General features: G+C 50.4%; 5 protein-coding genes across 5 annotated transcripts; 2 read left to right on the forward strand and 3 right to left on the reverse strand.

Moving 5' to 3' along the window:
* Positions 1-67: 67 nt before the first annotated feature.
* Positions 68-1541, reverse strand: CkaCkLH20_11780 (uncharacterized protein; the record flags this gene model as incomplete). The annotated part of the gene is made up of 6 exons (XM_038894494.1): positions 68-454; positions 530-725; positions 783-974; positions 1038-1209; positions 1294-1321; positions 1392-1541. 6 exons carry the CDS (start codon positions 1539-1541, stop codon positions 68-70), a joined length of 1125 nt encoding a protein of 374 aa, XP_038740139.1.
* Positions 1542-4086: 2545 nt separating this feature from the next.
* CkaCkLH20_11781 (GMC oxidoreductase) lies at positions 4087-6147 on the forward strand (the record flags this gene model as incomplete). Its single annotated transcript, XM_038894495.1, has 6 exons — positions 4087-4133; positions 4208-4327; positions 4393-4609; positions 4682-5215; positions 5272-5875; positions 5936-6147. The coding sequence occupies 6 exons, from the start codon at positions 4087-4089 to the stop codon at positions 6145-6147; spliced, it is 1734 nt and encodes a 577-aa protein (XP_038740140.1).
* Positions 6148-9650: 3503 nt separating this feature from the next.
* On the forward strand, positions 9651-11647 carry CkaCkLH20_11782 (uncharacterized protein; the record flags this gene model as incomplete). Its single annotated transcript, XM_038894496.1, has 4 exons — positions 9651-10298; positions 10349-11251; positions 11384-11560; positions 11615-11647. 4 exons carry the CDS (start codon positions 9651-9653, stop codon positions 11645-11647), a joined length of 1761 nt encoding a protein of 586 aa, XP_038740141.1.
* Positions 11648-11886: 239 nt separating this feature from the next.
* On the reverse strand, positions 11887-13878 carry CkaCkLH20_11783 (glycosyl hydrolase family 31; the record flags this gene model as incomplete). Its single annotated transcript, XM_038894497.1, has 1 exon — positions 11887-13878. One exon carries the CDS (start codon positions 13876-13878, stop codon positions 11887-11889), a length of 1992 nt encoding a protein of 663 aa, XP_038740142.1.
* Positions 13879-16451: 2573 nt separating this feature from the next.
* CkaCkLH20_11784 (short-chain dehydrogenase reductase family) lies at positions 16452-17291 on the reverse strand (the record flags this gene model as incomplete). The annotated part of the gene is made up of 1 exon (XM_038894498.1): positions 16452-17291. One exon carries the CDS (start codon positions 17289-17291, stop codon positions 16452-16454), a length of 840 nt encoding a protein of 279 aa, XP_038740143.1.
* Between the last annotated feature and the right edge of the window lie 778 nt (positions 17292-18069).

Here is an 18069-nt window from a genome sequence, read left to right on the forward strand (position 1 = left end):
TGCAGACCCCTTGCGAATACGATTACGGCAGACCTCCGCAATCGCGTCGTTTGATTGAAGGCATTGCCTACTGTTTGTTTTCCGGCTTGACTTCATACGTCGTGGTGACCATGATGCCTCCGTGCTGGCCGCTAGACTTGCTTGTCAAGCTGCCGTCCCGACGGCTATCACCTTGGGGCCAGTTTGCCGACTCGGTCGGTTTGACGATGTGCTCTTCGCTAGAGTTATTGTCATACTCCGTCATGTTGTACTTGTTGTATCTTCTCTTTGCGGGCATAGATCGATCGGTGCTCTGTCCACCTCCCCCTATCGTAACAAGTGGGTGGCCGTATCTGTCCCCAGAGCCGGTGTACTTGAGATTTCCGCTGCTGCTGCCCTTGCTTGAGCTGAGCCAGTGCGAAGAGGAGAATAGCGGTCGAATACAGGCCGCGTTTACGGCTATAATTCCAACGAACTGCATGGCATGACAAGGTTAGCGTCCTTTCTCGACCATGCGACAAAGCCGTCGTGAAGTTGAATCCCCACATACCGTTTCTCTGATAGCCCAGATAGTACTGACGTTGATGCCGTCGATGTCTTTCAGCGATAGCACGCACCGCAAGAGGGCGGCAATCATGACGAAGACACCCGAGCAAAGTAAGACGCCAATGGCCAGCTTGCGCTTGATGCTGAGCTTCACTGTCCACAACAGCGGAAGCGGAATCGACACAATACACATGTCAGTTCTATCCTGATGGTTAGTGCTAACATTGAAATAGCAGGCAGTGAGAGAGTCAACTTACGTCACGTTGAGGACCACCAAACTCAGGTAGTTTGGCACCGCTAAGGTGCATTCGTCACCAGGGTACGGCACGACTTGCCAGTTTCTCTGGACAGGTGTGCAGTGCCCCCAGATGACAATAATGACACCACAGTAGGCAAGAATCGTGGCAATAGCTGTCCACTTGACGATCTTTTGTTGCCTCGTGGCTAATCTGAGACACTGTCAGGAACCACCCCAATTGCTTATTGAAAGGTATCGCGACTGGTAGACGTACGTGATGCGGCTGAAGAAGAACAAAATGCACGCCTTAAGACACCAAATGAGAGTGACGTAGAAGTTCCATCCTGCCAGCAGGCATTTGGAGCCAAATTCGAATTTTGCAATTTCTTGAGGTGTAAGGGTAGCGCCGATGTCGTCCGTGATTCCGATGTTGGTTCCATTTTGACCTGCAAGCATAATGTGTTAGAGGTTGACGTGAACATGGAGTAGATTCATAGTAAGAGCAAGATTGACTGAAGCCGAAAACTTACCAATCAGTTCCAGCATGCATAACTCGAGCTAAAAGTCGAGATCAAGTGTCAATAAACGCCCAGTGAAGGAAGAGCTTTCTCTATGTGAGAACACTTACCGTCCAGAAAATTAAACAGAGTACGGCGAAATAATCATCGCCTTGCCAGTTGAAACCGACAATTCTCCAACGCGCAAATATTCGAAGAAGAATAACGACCACACCAAGGCCATACTCCGTCCAGGCCTCAGTCTGGAAGGGTGTTGCCATTGCGAAAATAGAGAAGGAACAAAGGAGCGACAAGGCCTGCCTGGCAAAGCGATTTCAGTTGCGGTCGAGCAATCAACAGTCAACACATCCAGAAGCAAGTCAGTGGGGGACTCCGGGACGTCCCGAATTAAAAGCCGCATTGCGCGTCGATTGAGCCCATGTGTTTACGTACATCATGTCCCCTACATCTCGGCGAGGCTTGAATATTCCCTCCCTTGTCTGTGATACGCAGGGGCGTAATCCCCGAAACGACACGAAGCTCGCACAGTCCAGTCATTCTTACTGAGAAGAAAAGCCCCTGAACCAAGAGCTTCGTTGGGTTCCCATTTGTCATTGCCAGTTTGAGCTGAATCGGGGGCGATCAACGGAGGAAGATGGTTCCCACGGGTCTCAGTCATCAACACCCAGGCATCGATACAGATCTTGGCAAAGCGAATCGGCCCGCAAACACCCTTCAAGCCTCGGTGAACACGCTTAGGGGTTGACTTCGGATCGCGTAAAGAATTGGCAATTTCCACATTTCAAAGCGTGAGTTCATAGTTGGTTATGCTTGTTATATCTCTAGAAGTAGCAATGATCTCTGATAGGTCTCATAACCTTCTCAACTCAGGCACCTCGATGATCAGAGAACACTCATTGAAGATGCTTGTTTATACAGAAGCCCCATGGGTAAGTCAGAAGACGAGCGCCAACTACCCATGACGAACCTGAGGCTCATGGGCCCAAAGGTGGGCTGCTTCTCATCATTTGAAATGGCACGAATTAGAAACAACAACCGACTGTTAGCCAAGATTTGTTATCAGTTATCCAGTGTCATCCCATGTAACCTACTGTTGGGTTCCCGTCCCCTTGCGCCCAACACAAGGTAACATCCGAGAGCAATTGATCCGCAGAACCACACGAAAATTTCTCAGGCCCAGCAGAAGCAAATCAATATCTTCGCCAAGACTGCCCCAAGAAGAGGGACCGAGCTAACAGCAGGGATCGATTCTCCATACAATAGGCCACGCAGGGAACGTATTGCGTACTCCAGCCGCAAAGTCACAACCATGCATGGCGATTCTTCACAATCTCAGCGAAATGGATCCATGACATCCATGTTGCACTTTCAGGCGCCCGGCAGGCTAGCTGTCGATATCAAAGCTGAATATCAATCCGGATACAGTTGCGTTATTCCTGAAGTAGCAATCCCCTGGATTTCCAGCCCCTTACCAGGTCTGCCAGGAAGACATGGATGTGGTCCACAAGAAACTCGGGCAGAGGGAAAGCGGCGTCCAAATTAGAAGCGAAGTGGGCGCCACTCCCGCCCGGCCCCATATTCCGAACTTCATAACTTTGCTCATTGGGGGTTTCCCACGGGGGGACAAAAGACCCCAGACCATGAGGTTGATGATTTGGCTCCAACGGCTGAAGACTTCTCCACAACCCAAAATGCACGACTAATTCCAGGCGCTGCGATTCACGACGTTCAACTGCGTCTTGTCAAGTCCTTGTGGCGTTTATTAGATATGGTACCTGAAAAATGTTCTAGAACAGCAGAGTTGGATCAAAAGTTCCGAATGGTTCGATGCCAATTCCGAAAGATGACCATGTTCTGCAATGCCGAAACAATCGACTGCGGAATACAACCCCAACGGTCTTCCGAGAACCAATTCTGTGCATCCCTACCAGAAGCAGGAGTCTGACAGTTCTGTGCCGCTCACATACTGCCAAAGGCCGCTAACGTGTAATCGAACGAATCAAGATTTGATTTCCTTCATGGGCTAGGTTACGCTGTGATTGAGAGATAATACATGCCCTGGGAGTTGCATGCTAAGATCCCATGTGACCTGCTTGTTCATTGGTTCTGAATGTCTCAGTCATGGTGATCTTCATTCCGCAGTTCGCCATGCCAGGTGCCTAGCGACGCCCGGTATGGGAGCCGACCAAATTCTTCATCGGAGCGATGTTGGCGCTGAACAAGAGTCTTGGCCTGTTCCGAAATGGCTTAGAGCATCCATTTCCTTGAAGGGATCGCCTCTCGGAGTCGTTTCCGGTTGTTCTAGGACTTATGTAAGTGGGATACCACACGAATGATGGTTGGACGGTCACCGCAAAACGCACACAACCCCGGCACCAACAGCGTTGATGTCGTTTTGCATGTGCGGGGACCCCGGATGTCGGCCCTGTCGTGGTGGAGATGGCTCAGCAGGACCCTGCGTGCTGCAAGTACAACCACAGAAACTATTCAGGAGTTGAGCGGCCGACTTTCCTCTTGCAGAGGCCACGCAGTACTTGGCAGCGGCGCTGCATTTCTGAGTCGTACGAGGGGAAAAGGATGTCCGACGTGAGGGGGTCTTATCGAGCTTCTGCAGCTTGCAGAGGGGCCGGCGGGTTGCTGAGTGCGTAAGATGACTGCGAAACTCGGACGCAGGTTTAAGACAACGAGTTGGGGTTGCATACAAGAACGACAATCCAAGCCGTCGAATACCACGTAATATCTACTTTTGCTCCCATCGTCCAAAGTTTTTTACCTATTCTCACAACCTGTCTTTCCGCGTCCAACATGGGTTCTATTCCTCAGGATATTGTTTATGACTTTGTCATTTGCGGGTAGGTTCTGGGCGGCATATTCGCGATGTTCTGTTGATAGCACTCAGTACGACTAACATATTCCCCTTTTCTAGCGGCGGCACTTCCGGTTGCGTCGTAGCAAGCAGGCTTGCCGAGAGCCCCAATGTGAGCGTTCTCTTGGTTGAGGCAGGCGAACACAGCAAAGACCTTGAGAATGTACACATGACAGGAGGGTAAGTATCGAGACTCTGGCTCTAGTTGTGACTCGACTTCACCGATCACTAACCCGCCATCTTAGCTGGTCCCAACTCTTCGATAAGGAGACCGACTGGAACGTCATCAGTGAGCCAAAGGCGGCTGTCAACAATCGACAAGTGAAGCTCAGTCGCGGCAAGTTCCTGGGCGGCTGCTCCGGCTGCAACGGAACTCTCTGTATTCGTGGCGCGAAGCAGGACTACGACGATTGGGGTGTCGAAGGATGGAGTGGCGATGACTTCTTCAAGTACATTCGTAAGGTAAGTCGCCTCCCATAATGTATCTTCTCACCTTCCTTGCATGTGTAGCTAATGCATAACGACCTTGCATAGGCTGAAAACTTCCATGGCAAAGATTGGTTCAAGGCCTCTGGGGATCATGGTACCGATGGACATCTTGACATCGAGCCGCATGACCTGGCGCCGATCTCCAACCTGATCATGGACTCCATGGTCGATAAAGGTCTTCCGTTGGATCACGATATGTTCAGTCACGGCAACAACCCCCACGGATGCGGCCATGCTCCTAGAACAGTCTTCAAGGGCACTCGTACCACCGCTGCCAACTTTGTCACGAACGGCAACGCAAGGAGCAACCTCCATGTTTTGACAGAGACACACGTCGACAAGGTCATCATTGAAAACATCGATGGTCAACTGAGGGCCACCGGTATCCGCGGTGTAAAGGCGGATGGATCCTCCGTCGACATCAAGGCCACCAAGGAAGTCATTGTCAGTGGTGGCGCCTACTGCAGTCCCAATATTCTCAATCGGTCTGGCGTGGGCGCCAAGGAGGAGTTGGAGAAGTTTGGTATCCAGACCTTGGTCGACTTGCCTGGTGTCGGCAAGAACTTGATGGACCATCTTGTGAGTCTCGATGAGAGGAGTTGCGTATGCATTCTCATACTAACAACTATGAACAGATTGTCTTTATGTTTTACGAGACCGAAAAGGAAGGTATCACCAACGATCACCATGTTTACCACGGCGACAACTTCGCAAAGACATATGCGCTCTGGAAGGATCACAAGGCCGGCTTCTTGTCAACCTTTCCCTTCGGCGCATTCGCCTACGCTAGACTTGATGAGCGTCTTGCTGACTCTGATCTGTGGAAGAACGCGCCTCGCAACGAAGGAAGGGATCCAATGGGCCTGACGCCGAAACAGCCCAACATCGAGTTCTTCACCACGGAGTGCTATGGCGGCCCAAAGCAGTACGACCAATTCCCTACTGACGGAAAACACGCTTTTAGCATGATTGCAGAGCTGTTCGCCCCGAAGTCCAGGGGAACAGTTACGCTCCGCAGCACTGATGCGAAGGCGGTTCCTGTCGTTGACACCAACTACCTCGCCGACCCTCTCGATGTCGAGGTCCTTGCCGAGGCATGCCGGTTCGGCAACGAGATCATCATGGAAGGAAAGGGTACGAAGGACATTGTGAAGGGTTCCTGGCCCAGCGATCTTGTGCATCACAAATACAAGACTCGCGAGGAGTGGGTTCCCTACGTCAAGGATAACGCGACGACTTGTAAGTCCCCGTGTGTGTCTAAACAGAGTCTGGCTATATGTGATTGCTGACCAAAAATAGGCTACCACGCTGCTGGTACATGTGCGATGGGTAAGGCGGACGATCCCAAGGCTGTAGTGGACTCGACTCTTACCGTCAAGGGCATCAAGGGTTTGCGTGTTGCTGATTGCAGCATCATGCCGACTCTGAATGGAGGACACACTCAAATGCCGGCTTACGGCATTGGAGAAAAGGCTGCCGACCTCATCAAGGAATCATGGAAACTCAAATGATCGCTATCGAAGTGTCAAATGAACTCGAAGTCCGCACTGCCCTCCAGTTAGCGTTCTTCTGCATCATATAATCTGGATAAAACGCCGCAGGTGGCTTTTAATCGGACCAATCAAACATATGCGTTTGCGCCGCCTGCTAGAGCTTTCTCGGGGCTGAAGTTGCATCGGGTTAGTCGCCGTTGATTGAAGGTGAAGCTGTTGTTATATGGCCAATTACATTGGTCTCTCGTATTGTTTTGGGGTAAGACTATTGATGCATGTCGGCTGTCCAGGACTCAACAAAGTCTCAGCTCGGCTATAGATCCGACCTGAGCGCTCAAGATTTGTACGTCCGGTGAACCGCAATCTTTCATTTACTTATCCTCACCTCCTGCAGAACTCAAACAATACAAAACCCTCATCAAATGCGGCAATTAATGCGAACAATGGTCGGTATGATTTCTCGCCATGACCGAGAGAGTTGCAAAGTCTGCAAACATGTCAACAATGGCAACTTAGAAACCATTGGCGTTTTAGCCAACGAACTCCAAGAAAGCGCCTTAGCGGGATGTCAAGCAAGCAAGACGCTGATGCAAGCCGTGACTGAAACTTCACAGCTCCCGTCCACAATTACGGACGGCACAGGTTACCGGGTCTCAGCTGGGGGCAATTATCCAGTTCGCATTGCCTCTCTTGAGCTATTTGCCGTCGCTGGGGCTCCCGAGAACCTGAAGATCGGTTCCCTCTCCCCTATATCGGAATCTCCGGGATCAGAACAATCTATCGATCGCATCTCCAGCTGGATCAAGTTTTGCAACGACAACCATCAAGGCACACTTTGTCAGCCAATTGAGGCGCCGGTACTCCCTCGTAGAGTTCTCGATCTTGGACACACGGACGAAGAGATCAGATTGCTAGAAACCGAAGACACGCATGGGCAGTACGTTGCACTCAGCCATCGATGGGGCACTGAACGGGGTTGCATCACGACCACAGACAACATAGAGGTTCGAAAGCAACATATCCCATGGCAGGAGCTTCCTGAGACCTTCCGAGATGCAGTAACGGTCACTCGAAAGTTGGGAGTTCAATATCTTTGGGTCGACTCTCTGTGCATCTTGCAAGGCGACGGCAAGGACTGGCAAACGGAATCGGCACAAATGGCGCGAATCTATCAGGATTCGTATTTCACAATCGCAGCCGCCGTAGCGTGGGGCGATGAGAAAGGTTTCTTGAAGAAACGGCCCGAACAGTATCTCTCACACGACGCGGGACAGGGAATTATGTATCGACATCAGATCGACCATGTCTGCAATAATGGTCAAGAACCAATTTGGATGCGAGGGTGGTGTTTTCAGGAGCGTCTCGTCCCACGCCGAGTTCTTACTTTTCGACATGCGGAGGTGACATTCGAATGTCGTACCAGCCATTGGTGCGAATGTGGTCGAAACGAGTCATACTATAACTGTCCTGATCGGATGCAGTACGAGCGAAAAGTTCTGAACCCGTCACAGAACGCATCTTCGGGTCACTTTGATCGGATCATGTACTGGTACACCTTTCTTATCAAAGAATACACCAGGATGTTTATGAGCTTTGAGAGAGACAGACTTCCGGCAATCTCGGCGATGGCAGCACAAATCCTGGATCAAGCGGAAGATCGATGTATAACGGGAATCTGGGAGAGCCAACTACTTCCAGGATTGTTGTGGCGGTGTTTTGGCAGGCACTGTCTCGACCGGGACGGCACGAAAAACATCTTCTTTCCACTGGCAAAGATCGAATCCGAGAGACAAGCACCGTCATGGAGCTGGGCATCCGTCGAAGGTCCTATCGACTATAGGTCCTTGCCAAGGGAAAACGACTTCCGTTTCGAAGCTGACGTTGTTGAGCTTTACTATCCAAAGGTTTGCAGCCAGCCTTCGTACATCATGAGCTCAAGCTGCAGTCTTACGCTTCGCGGACGCATGATGAGTGTCTTTGTCGGTCTACCGGGAAAGCTCATCTTACGCGGATCGTCAATTGCTAGCCATCCGCATTGCAGCTTCATTACCAACCCGCCCCCTTTGCAGCCAGATCTGGCGATCCCATTGTACGACGTATTTTACGACGGCCATCTTCCAATCCAGCAGAGGTGCGACAATTGCGTACTGATCCATGAGACCGTCGTGTTCTGGCCTGACACCCAGTTGATCTTGGGGCGGGAGCATGACGGCACGCCGTATCTGCAGAAGTGTGTCTGGCCCGCAGATAACGGGAACCTGGAGGCAGGACATGTTGAGGTGACGTGCTTTCTTTTGTATCATTTATCAGATGCGATTTGGGGCGGAATCGTGCTGCAAAGGTCTCGGGACAATCAGGGAGCATATGAGCGGCTTGGTTTCATTGAGTTTTACTCGACGCATCCTGGCTTCGAGACGTTCGAAGACCTTAAGGTCCAGGTGGTAAAAATAGTATGATCAAGCATACCATCAAAATCGTGTGACAATAGAGATATTCTTGTTCTCCCGGCCCTGTTACAAGGGCCATGGCTTTATGTTCCGCAGAGTAATACCCGGTGTACGTTCTCGGGAGACACCTCAACGTTGGAGTCATGTCTGATAACAGTGCCTTATCAGTGCAGAAATCAAATTGATGTTGCATGTTCAAAACTGAGGTGATTGCACGAAAATAGAGAGGTCATTGGTCACTAGAGATGCTAGGTACTCGGCATAACTCCGCCGTAGACTCATACGGCGAAAACTCAAATCAAGCAGTACTCGGCATAACTCAAGTTCGAGATAAATCCGAGACGGGACTTTTGTCAGAGCTGCCTGACTGACGTGTGTAGGCGTGATCGATTGATTTTCAGCCTCCAAGACTGCATGATTGCTGAAATTCTGTCAGACGCACTCAGTTCCGTGGCATCAGTCCCTGTCATCACGCGATGTATAGACTCTACCATTGCAGAGGTGATGTTACGCTATGCTGCAGCCTGATCTACGTGCCGCTTTTTTCAAAGAAGCCCGCATGCAACCATTCCTATTTTAGAAAATAACCTTTCAAAAGTCTGCCTCGTTTTCTGGAAGGATGGGGCTGTACGTATGAGAATTTGTCATTGACTGGATGCTATTAGGACCCAGCCTGATCGCATGCTGCAAGTTTAGCCGCGTCATAAACCGCAGAGCCCATGAAAGACTATGGCTATCTGATTTATCTTCCCATCGACTCTGCACAATTCGCAACACCTTGACAATATGCCAACCCGAACAGAAACTTAAGCGACAACATCCGAACGGCGATTATCATAAACAAACACGATGAAACGACACTGCTTCACAGGAAGAACTGAACTTCCATTCACTATTCTTCTATACCTTCTGTTACTATTCTTGCCTCATCGTGTTCGAAGTTTCTCATTGCCAGTGGACAGCAATGCAAGCTCTCTATATCCTTACTACGCCGAAGTTTGGTTTCCCGAACACACCAAGAACGGACCTCAAGAATGGAACTATACAGCTATAGACTTACTCAACGAGACAGCAATGCCTCACGACTTCGCCATGGCTTTCTGCCTAATCAACGCTGGAAATATATCTGACAACTGCACGGTGGCTGCTGCTTGGTACCACAGCCATAACCTGGAGTCAAGCAGTGTTGCAAGCCTTGGAGCTGATGCGGATGATTTCAACCTGGAGGACCTCGACTTCATGGAAGTGGCAGCGTCATCTTGGGTGGAAGATTTTACGTCATTCATGTCCAACATTACAAATGAGACAGTAGACCGCGACGTAGCCAGCTTCCTCATATATCCACAGCTGGCGAATCTGACGAACCCCATTGGAGATGCCGTTTTAAATATTACAAGACCAGCCATCGAGTTGCATTGCATATCTGAAGAGATGGCAAAGGCCGTTTCCCGGGCACCTGGCGGGGACTGCGAGGCTGATCTAGTTCGCTGGTGGCCGCCCGGATTGCACATGGAGGCCTCCGATATGATCAACGATATGCAACAGGCCTTCATTTCTTTACCCGAGGAGTACAAGAACGTCTCAATTCAGACATTCTTTGGCTGGATGGGACATCAAAACCTACTCGGACCAAGCGAGATCGGCGCCCGGAAACAGGAGTGCTATCAGACATTATGCTCATCGTTGGAGAATTCTGGAAATCCAGATATTGCTGGCATAGGGGTACGGCACACGACCTCTCTCACTGACAAATATTGACCTCAACGTTTTAGATGTTCATATCGTACATTATCGAGGCCTGTCTAGCCACCTTCTTCATCCTCCACTCATGCTGGCACAACTGGAAGCACCGACAAGTATTATTCAGTAATTCGCCAGCAAGCGTAGCCACGTCGGAAGACTTCACCAGAATTATGGACATTTTTCTCAACACCGGCGTTGTACTTCTCCTGTCGCTTGCAGCTGCTCTCGTAACTGTTGGTTCACACGAAACTGTATTGTACAACGGTGTTATCACACATCTTGCTTGCCACTTCTCTGCAAGCGCTGTCATTGCCGTGGCCTCTTTACCGCGTTATGGATCCCACCGACATCCCGCCTTCTGGGTCTGTTTGCTTTGCTCGACACTGCTATCAACAATTGCCATGAACATTGCAAGCCAGTATGACCTGCACTTCACAATGCCTGGGCTATCAGAAGACAACTTCTGGGAGTCCCAGCTAGCTGCCATGCAACTACTCGCTGTTCCGAAACTTCAGTTCTCTACCGGAGCATTAGGGTATCCTGGATTGCAGCAGATAAGCCAGCCAGATCCGGGTGCTTCGTTCACGGTCGCTTCATGTCTCATTTGGGGCTTCTTCTACTATGACGGAGATATCGAAGGTTTCATCACAAGTTATGTGTCATTTTCATTCTATTTTCAAGAGGTCATATACTTCGTCGGTATTCTGGTCTTCTTTGTGTTGACGCTAGCTCTCCGAGCGAGAACCTTCCACTTTTGGCCAAGTTGGATCGTGAAGAACAAGGCACGTCTGGTTTTCTGGCTAAGATGCGCGTTTTCTTTCGTGGCTTGGATGAACATGTTCATGGGCCTCGGTTGCATAACACTCTGGCGTCGCTTCCAGTCAGTTGCCATGGGTTCTTACTATTCTGAAGCGGCTGTTGGTTATGGTCAGGTACTTTCGTTGTTCATTTGGGCTCCGGTCCTAGCCAGTCTTCTCTACACTGTTATCAAAGAAGACTTTTTGGGTAATGGCAAGTTTCCACCATTATTTCTGGCACAACCATATTCACTAATTGGACAACAGGGAAAACGTGGCTCTCTCAGCCACACAATATCTTGGAACGTTTTCGGCGAAGGAAGACTCCCAACTTTGGTGTCGCGCCACAAAACAGCATTCCACTTCTTCCTGTATCATCACCGCGACCCCCGAGTCCCGGTGGAGGAATCAACCCAGATGATGTCTCTCCAGAAACCGCTAATAGTAAGTTTCGTCAGTCTATCACGTCGTCTACCGATGACTAATAGTCGCTTCCAGCCCCAGTTCGAGATCCGAGAGACCGGCGCGTAACTACCTTCTGAAGACACGATGTCTAGTTTAAGTTGCCTGAGCGTCTTTTGTAAAGATTGAGAGAATTATGGTGTTATTGCAGCCGAAATTGAGAGACATATAGTTGCAGAATGGATGAATTTGATAACCTGTCAGCAGCGAGGTTGGACAGTTACAGAGTGCCCAATACGATAACGATGCTGAGGTCTCTTATGCATACCAAGAAGTATCATTGATACTACTGAAAGATTTTGTGTCTTTCACTCTCTCTTGAAGACAGGCATCCATTCCAGAGGTGTTTCGACCTGAATCCACTGGCCGCCTTCATACTTGTCTTCTTTGCCTTCCTGGAGAGAAACCCACGTGCTGTTGGTCTTAGGGAGGTAGACCTTGATCCTTCTCTCATCAGGATGCAGGACAGGGCAGACCAGATACTTGCTTCCGAACATGTACTGCTGTCCGATGCTCCAAGTCTCCTTGTCGTCAGGGAACTCGTAGAAGAGTGTGCGCATGACGGGCGAGCCCTTCTCGTGCGCCTCCTGCATCAGAGATCGGGTGTAGTCTCTCAGCTCCTCGCGTAGGAACATGTACTTCTTGCAAATCTCATAGACCTCGGGGCCGTAAGACCACACCTCATTAGGCGCACCGCTGTGGCACTCCGCACCACCGGTGGTCCCATGCTGGGGCTGCTCTGGCTCGCGGCAGCCGTGAAGTCTGAAGACGGGACAAAATGCGCCCCATTGGAACCAGCGAACAAAGAGCTCCCGGAACTTCTCGTCTCGGGGATCACCTCCGTGGAAGCCTCCGATATCTGTGGTCCACCAGGGCAGACCGGAGAGACCCATGTGAAGGCCGGCGGCAATCTGGTTCCGCAGACTGCTCCAGGAGGATGCAATGTCACCGCTCCAAACAAGGGCGCCGTACTTCTGGCTTCCGGCCCAAGCGCAGCGAATGAGGTTGACAATGTTCTTCTGGCCCTCAGCTTCCATGCCTTCGTAGAATGCACGGGCGTACTCGACCGGGTAAATGTTGCCCACGGAAACATTCGATCCTGCATGGTAGCGATAGGTGTCAAAGTCGTAGACGGTATACTCTGGCTCGGCCTCATCGAGCCAGAAGACACGGATGCCCTTGTCATAGTAATTCTGCTTCGCCTTCTTCCAGACGTATTCTCTTGCGCCGGGGTTGGTCGCGTCAAAGTGCGTGGTGTCTCCCTGGAAGTTCATGGCAATCCGGATTCCCCTATCGGACTGGATAAGGTATCCCTTCTCAACCATTTCATCCCAGTTTTCTGACTTGTGATCGACCGTGGGCCAAATCGAGATCATCAGTTCAATCTTCAGCTCCTGGAGTTCCTTGATCATCGCTTCGGGATCAGGCCAGTAGGTCGGGTCGAACTTCCACTCTCCCTGCTTTGGCCAGTGGAAGTAGTCGATGACGATGAGGTCGATGGGTAACTCGCGTCGGCGATACTCGCGAGCGACTTCGAGAAGTTCTTCTTGGGTTTGATAGCGCAGCTTGCATTGCCAAAATCCGAGGCCGTATTCAGGCATCATGGGCACCTTGCCGGTCGCGTCTGCGTACGCCTCTACAATCTCAGCAGGAGAGTCGCCAGCCACAATCCAGTAATCCAAGGCACGCGTGGATTTGGCCTCGAAACTCATGATGTTGCGGCCAAGGATAGCTCTTCCAACAGACGGGTTGTTCCAGAGGAATCCGTACCCAAGTGATGACACAGCAAAAGGGACGCTGGCTTGAGAGTTGCGGTGAGCAAGTTCCAGATCGTGGCCTTTAAGATCCAAGAATGGTTGCTGATACTGGCCCATTCCATAGAACTTTTCCTCGGGGTCGACGCTCTCGAACCTGGCAGTGAGATGATAGTCGTTACTGTTGACGATGGCCATGAACTCGCGAGCTTCGACGTCCAATGCACTGCATTTTGGGTCAAGGACATCTCGGCGGTGGCGCGAATACTCCTCAAGGAGGAGCTCTCCCTTGGAGTTCCACATCAATAGCTTTCCACCGCTGGTGATGGAGGCCTTGATCTTGCCATTGGTGATGGTGCCCTCTTTGTCACCGATGGAGATCTTGGCATCGGCCTTCTTGGGTGCCAACAAAGCCCAATCCTCGGAGGGCATCTCACGGGCCTTGGTAGCCCGGACTCGGAATGCATCGGGGCCCCATGGCTCAACCCAGACTCTCTCAGCGTCGTAGGTGTAGACGAGCTTCCCGTCTTGCTCAAGAAGAGGCATGTTGTTGATAGTGTGGGGATCGAAGTCGGTTCTCGTGGGTCATGAAGAAATGGAAGATCGTCAGAGCACGTCTTGGTGAAGAGAAACCGTGGTTAAACAGGTGATTGAAACCTGACGAATCGTCCGCCTGACGTGGCTTTCTTGTACGATGCTAAGAAACACGCCCTTCACGAAGGAATACGAATGGCCTGTGCCGTGTGCGGAGTTGCTCCTGTTGACTGGAAGGATGAATCGACATCGTTGGCCGCGACAATACTATGGCGAAGGACAGATGACACGCCGCATCCAGAATTGACCACTCGGGAACCGTGAAAGCCGCCCGTATCCACCGCCGGAGTCGGCAGTGCCCCGCAGGTGCCGAGCGACTTGTGAGGGGAAATGGGGTCAATTTGGGGGTCCATGATGTCCGACGAGACTCCACCCCCGCCGGAGCGGAAAAGGATGGGCGGACAGATGCTCTTTGAGTTTTGGGCCCGAGAAATAGGCCTCAATTCAAATACCTTATTCAGCAGAAAGTTTCTTCAATTTCCCATTGGTTGTGATGAAGCGCCCGTTCTGACTCCTTGTAACATGATCTGACTTGCTAGTTGTGCCCCGCTGCATCAACTATGGATTGCACAGGTAAGGCATCAATCATGAGAAGAAAGTTGGATTGAATGACTGCAGGTGCGCTTTATTAAACGGCTGAGATTTAATTCTAGTCTACAACCAGCATCTTCTGAGGAACTCGCCGAAACTGAGTACCGGGACCTCGGGAAACATCTCGTTCATTGCCCTCTCTCTGCCTTTCTGAGCCTCCAAGTCGAAGAAGCCCTGGATGAAGCCTATGTTCCAAACGCAGAGCAAAGCATCCGGAGTTTCTCTCGGGATCCATGAATATCTACTCTTATTACCTGAAAGTTCAGTGATGAATCCCTTTTTCAGGTCGTATAGGGACTGGTTCTCGATTTTGAAATCCTTTCCTGACTTAATCATCAGCTCACTGCCGGAATCCATGAAAGACGCTGTACTCACCACGAATGTTCTCAGCAATTGAAAGGGCTTGGTTCCAAGTCAAAGTGTCCCCAACGATCCACAATCTTTTTGGCCAACACGGCATGTCGATGCTTTTCGCAACGAATTGTCCAATGGCTTCCGAGTGCGTCAGAGTGACGTGAGTGTTTCCGTCTGTCGGTATGGCCGCCTCACAGTGTTTAATATCTAGCACGACCGCCAGTCGAACGGAAAGAGAAGGTGACGCAGGGTATCCGTAGGAATCCATCAAGAATCCCGTAACGAATCTAGTGTACTCCATTCCAGTAGGTTTTAGTCTGTTCAACGCCTCGGTCTTGTACTGAGATACTTTGTAAGCATATCCAGGCACTGGGAATGGATAGCCCCTAAAACGGTGGTTAGACTTCAAAATTCGTATTCAAGCCCCGTTGGATCGAAATGTACGCATAGTCGCTTACTTTCAACGTAATCCAGAAAAGAACCCGCTAGGCGCGAAGCGATGAACTGTTCGTGATTGAGATGCTCCATCGATCAGTGCCAACTGCGAGTGGTGCGAGTCTTCAGAAACTATGCCGATAGTGGATATCACCACCTCGATATTACGACCTCTCAGCAACTCAGTAATCTCAGACGCGTTGCTATAGTCAATCTCAACAGAGGCGATGTCTGGTAGATCCCGAAACACGTTCTTGGGCTGATATGTTATTACCTTAGAAGTTCCAAGTATGACGAAGTTTGTAAACAATCTGCACTAACTTTACGAGACAGAACGAGGACACCATGTCTGTCAGTACTGACAATGGCTTTCGTAATGACCCTTCCGAGGCCACCAGAACCACCTGCGATGGCAACTCTGCCCATGATTGTCGGGAGTTACTAGAGTGCGCGGAGCTACATCCTTCAGTACGTCTTTCATGGTTTTGCGTGGAACTTTATGTCGTGCCATCGATACCTCGGCTCGAGGGACAACGCCGTTCATCTTATAGCTTAAGGTTCCGATAATACTAGATCTTATGTGCTGTGTAACTTATAGTTTGGGGATATAGTGTAGTACAACAACGTCAAGTATCATTTACCTCATTTAGACTGAGTTCAATGCTAATGTATAGCTGACGAATATGACAAGAGATTAACGATTGACTTTGTCGGTGTTGCTCGTTATAAGCGAGCATAGGTCTTAGCTTGTCTTATACTTTGCGCTTAGAGACCCCCATGTTTAGGGTGTTGTGAGATTGCTTAAAGCACACCTTAGTACAAGAAAAATGCCTTCAGCGGTAGGCAAAGTTGCCCGAAGCGATAACGAAAGACCGGACACGTGGGGTTTTGAGTCGGGACCTACTATTTAGTCATGAATCTCACCACCTATGGACGATTCGTATCATGGTCGGCTAAGATCGCGAAGTTGAACGCCGAATCGTCGACTGCTTGACTACATGTAATCTACTGTCGAGGAGCCAGTGGAAAGCCACGAAGCGGAATGGGGATAGAAACCTCGGCGATCCAGAGCGGATGATTCGAGCTCGGTAAGAAGAGTTAGAATATTGAGTGACATGTTCATGTCATGTAAAGACTAACTCAGACTACCTTGAGGTATATCCTCCGTCAACCATTAGAGCGGAGCCAGTAACAAACGAGCTCCGACCTCCTGCTAGATACAGAACGCCGTCCGCAATCTCCTTGGCGTTACCCATCCTCTGCATCGGCACCGCGCTCGCAACCCTCTCCTCCATCGCCTTCAGAACCTGAGGGTTCTTCGTCGTCATGGGAGTTTCCGTATAACCGGGGCATATGGCGTTGACACGCAGGCCGTCCTTGGCATAGTCCTCAGACGCCGTGCGAGTCAGCCCGATAACCGCGTGCTTCGTTGTCGTGTACGCCGTAGACAAAGTGATGCCGACGACACCCTGAATAGAGCCAAAGTTGACGATGGAGCCCCTTTGCAGGGGTCGGCCGTCGATAGTAGAGAGGATGGGTTCCTGCTTCAACATGATTTGCGCCGATGCTCTGAGAACATAGAAGGTTCCGTTGATATTGACATCCAGAATTCTTTGCCAGTCGTCCGTCTTTGCAAAAGCGGCTCCGCCCTCGTGCTTCATGGCGATGCCGGCGGCGTTAACGACGTAGTCCAGTCTTCCGAACTTGGTGGCGGCGTCGTTGACGACGCGATCAACTTCAGCTTCGTCGGCAATGTTGATGGGATACGTCAGCAGTTGTATTTGTTGACTGGCACTTTGGTTTCCATTTTGTTGTTTTCTGCTTGCTACTTTCGCTTCGATTTCGGCTTTGACGGTGGCCAGAGCCTCTGCGTTGAGATCTAAGAGGGCGATTCCGGCGGAGCCTTCTTGAGCGAAGGCGTTGGCACAAGCTCTGCCGATACCAGATGCGGCTCCAGTAATCAGCGCAAAGCCGGGAACATCCATTGTGATGAATAACTTTCAAAAGTTGAAGAAATAAAGGCGTAGCTTGAAGAGTTCGATGACTTATGAGACGTATAAAGCCAAGATGAGTGCGGCTGATGGTGTCTACCACCTTATGTCTAGCTAAACAAACTATCAATTAAGTACTCATTCATCGTGATGCTGAACTCGATTCCTTTCTCCATTTAGAACAGCCACCTGGAGTGGCCTTCCACGGTCGCGTGGCACGGCCGAGGAAGGACTTTCCTGATTGAATCCGATTGTCTTTTGCCCCACACTATCCCGTCGCCCGGAGTCTTTTGCGGGGTTCGGGCATCCAGCTCCGGCGGGCACGCGTCACACACGCTTATCAGCCGATCACAGATGACACTCGGATGTGGAGTAATCTCTTACATGTTTGCGGGGTGTTTACCAATTGTTCAAGAGGCTTGATAGTAATCAGCTTGCATGCTGCATGTAGAAACGTCTTATCAAAATAAGACTCAAGAGTACATGATGTGGCGAGAGATGTGTCACTAGAAGGCCACTGCATATGTCCACGGCCGAAGTCGGACATTTTAACCTTTTCGCGCGGAAAACCAGTCGGAAAAGCACTCATGCTTCTGTCTGCAGTGTGAGTATCTCCCTGTCTTGTCAAGCAGGTCTTAGACATGTCATGTACCCTTCTTGGCATGGGTGTTAGCTCGAGGAAGACTCATTCGTATCTCATTTCTGCTACCTGCTTGTACGATGTTTTAGTTTGACATTTATGAGAAATTCTTCTGCTTGTTTCAAGTTTCAT

This window comes from Colletotrichum karsti (assembly GCF_011947395.1).
Source record: "Colletotrichum karsti strain CkLH20 chromosome Unknown Scaffold51, whole genome shotgun sequence".
In the NCBI taxonomy this organism is placed as follows: Eukaryota; Fungi; Ascomycota; class Sordariomycetes; order Glomerellales; family Glomerellaceae; genus Colletotrichum; species Colletotrichum karsti.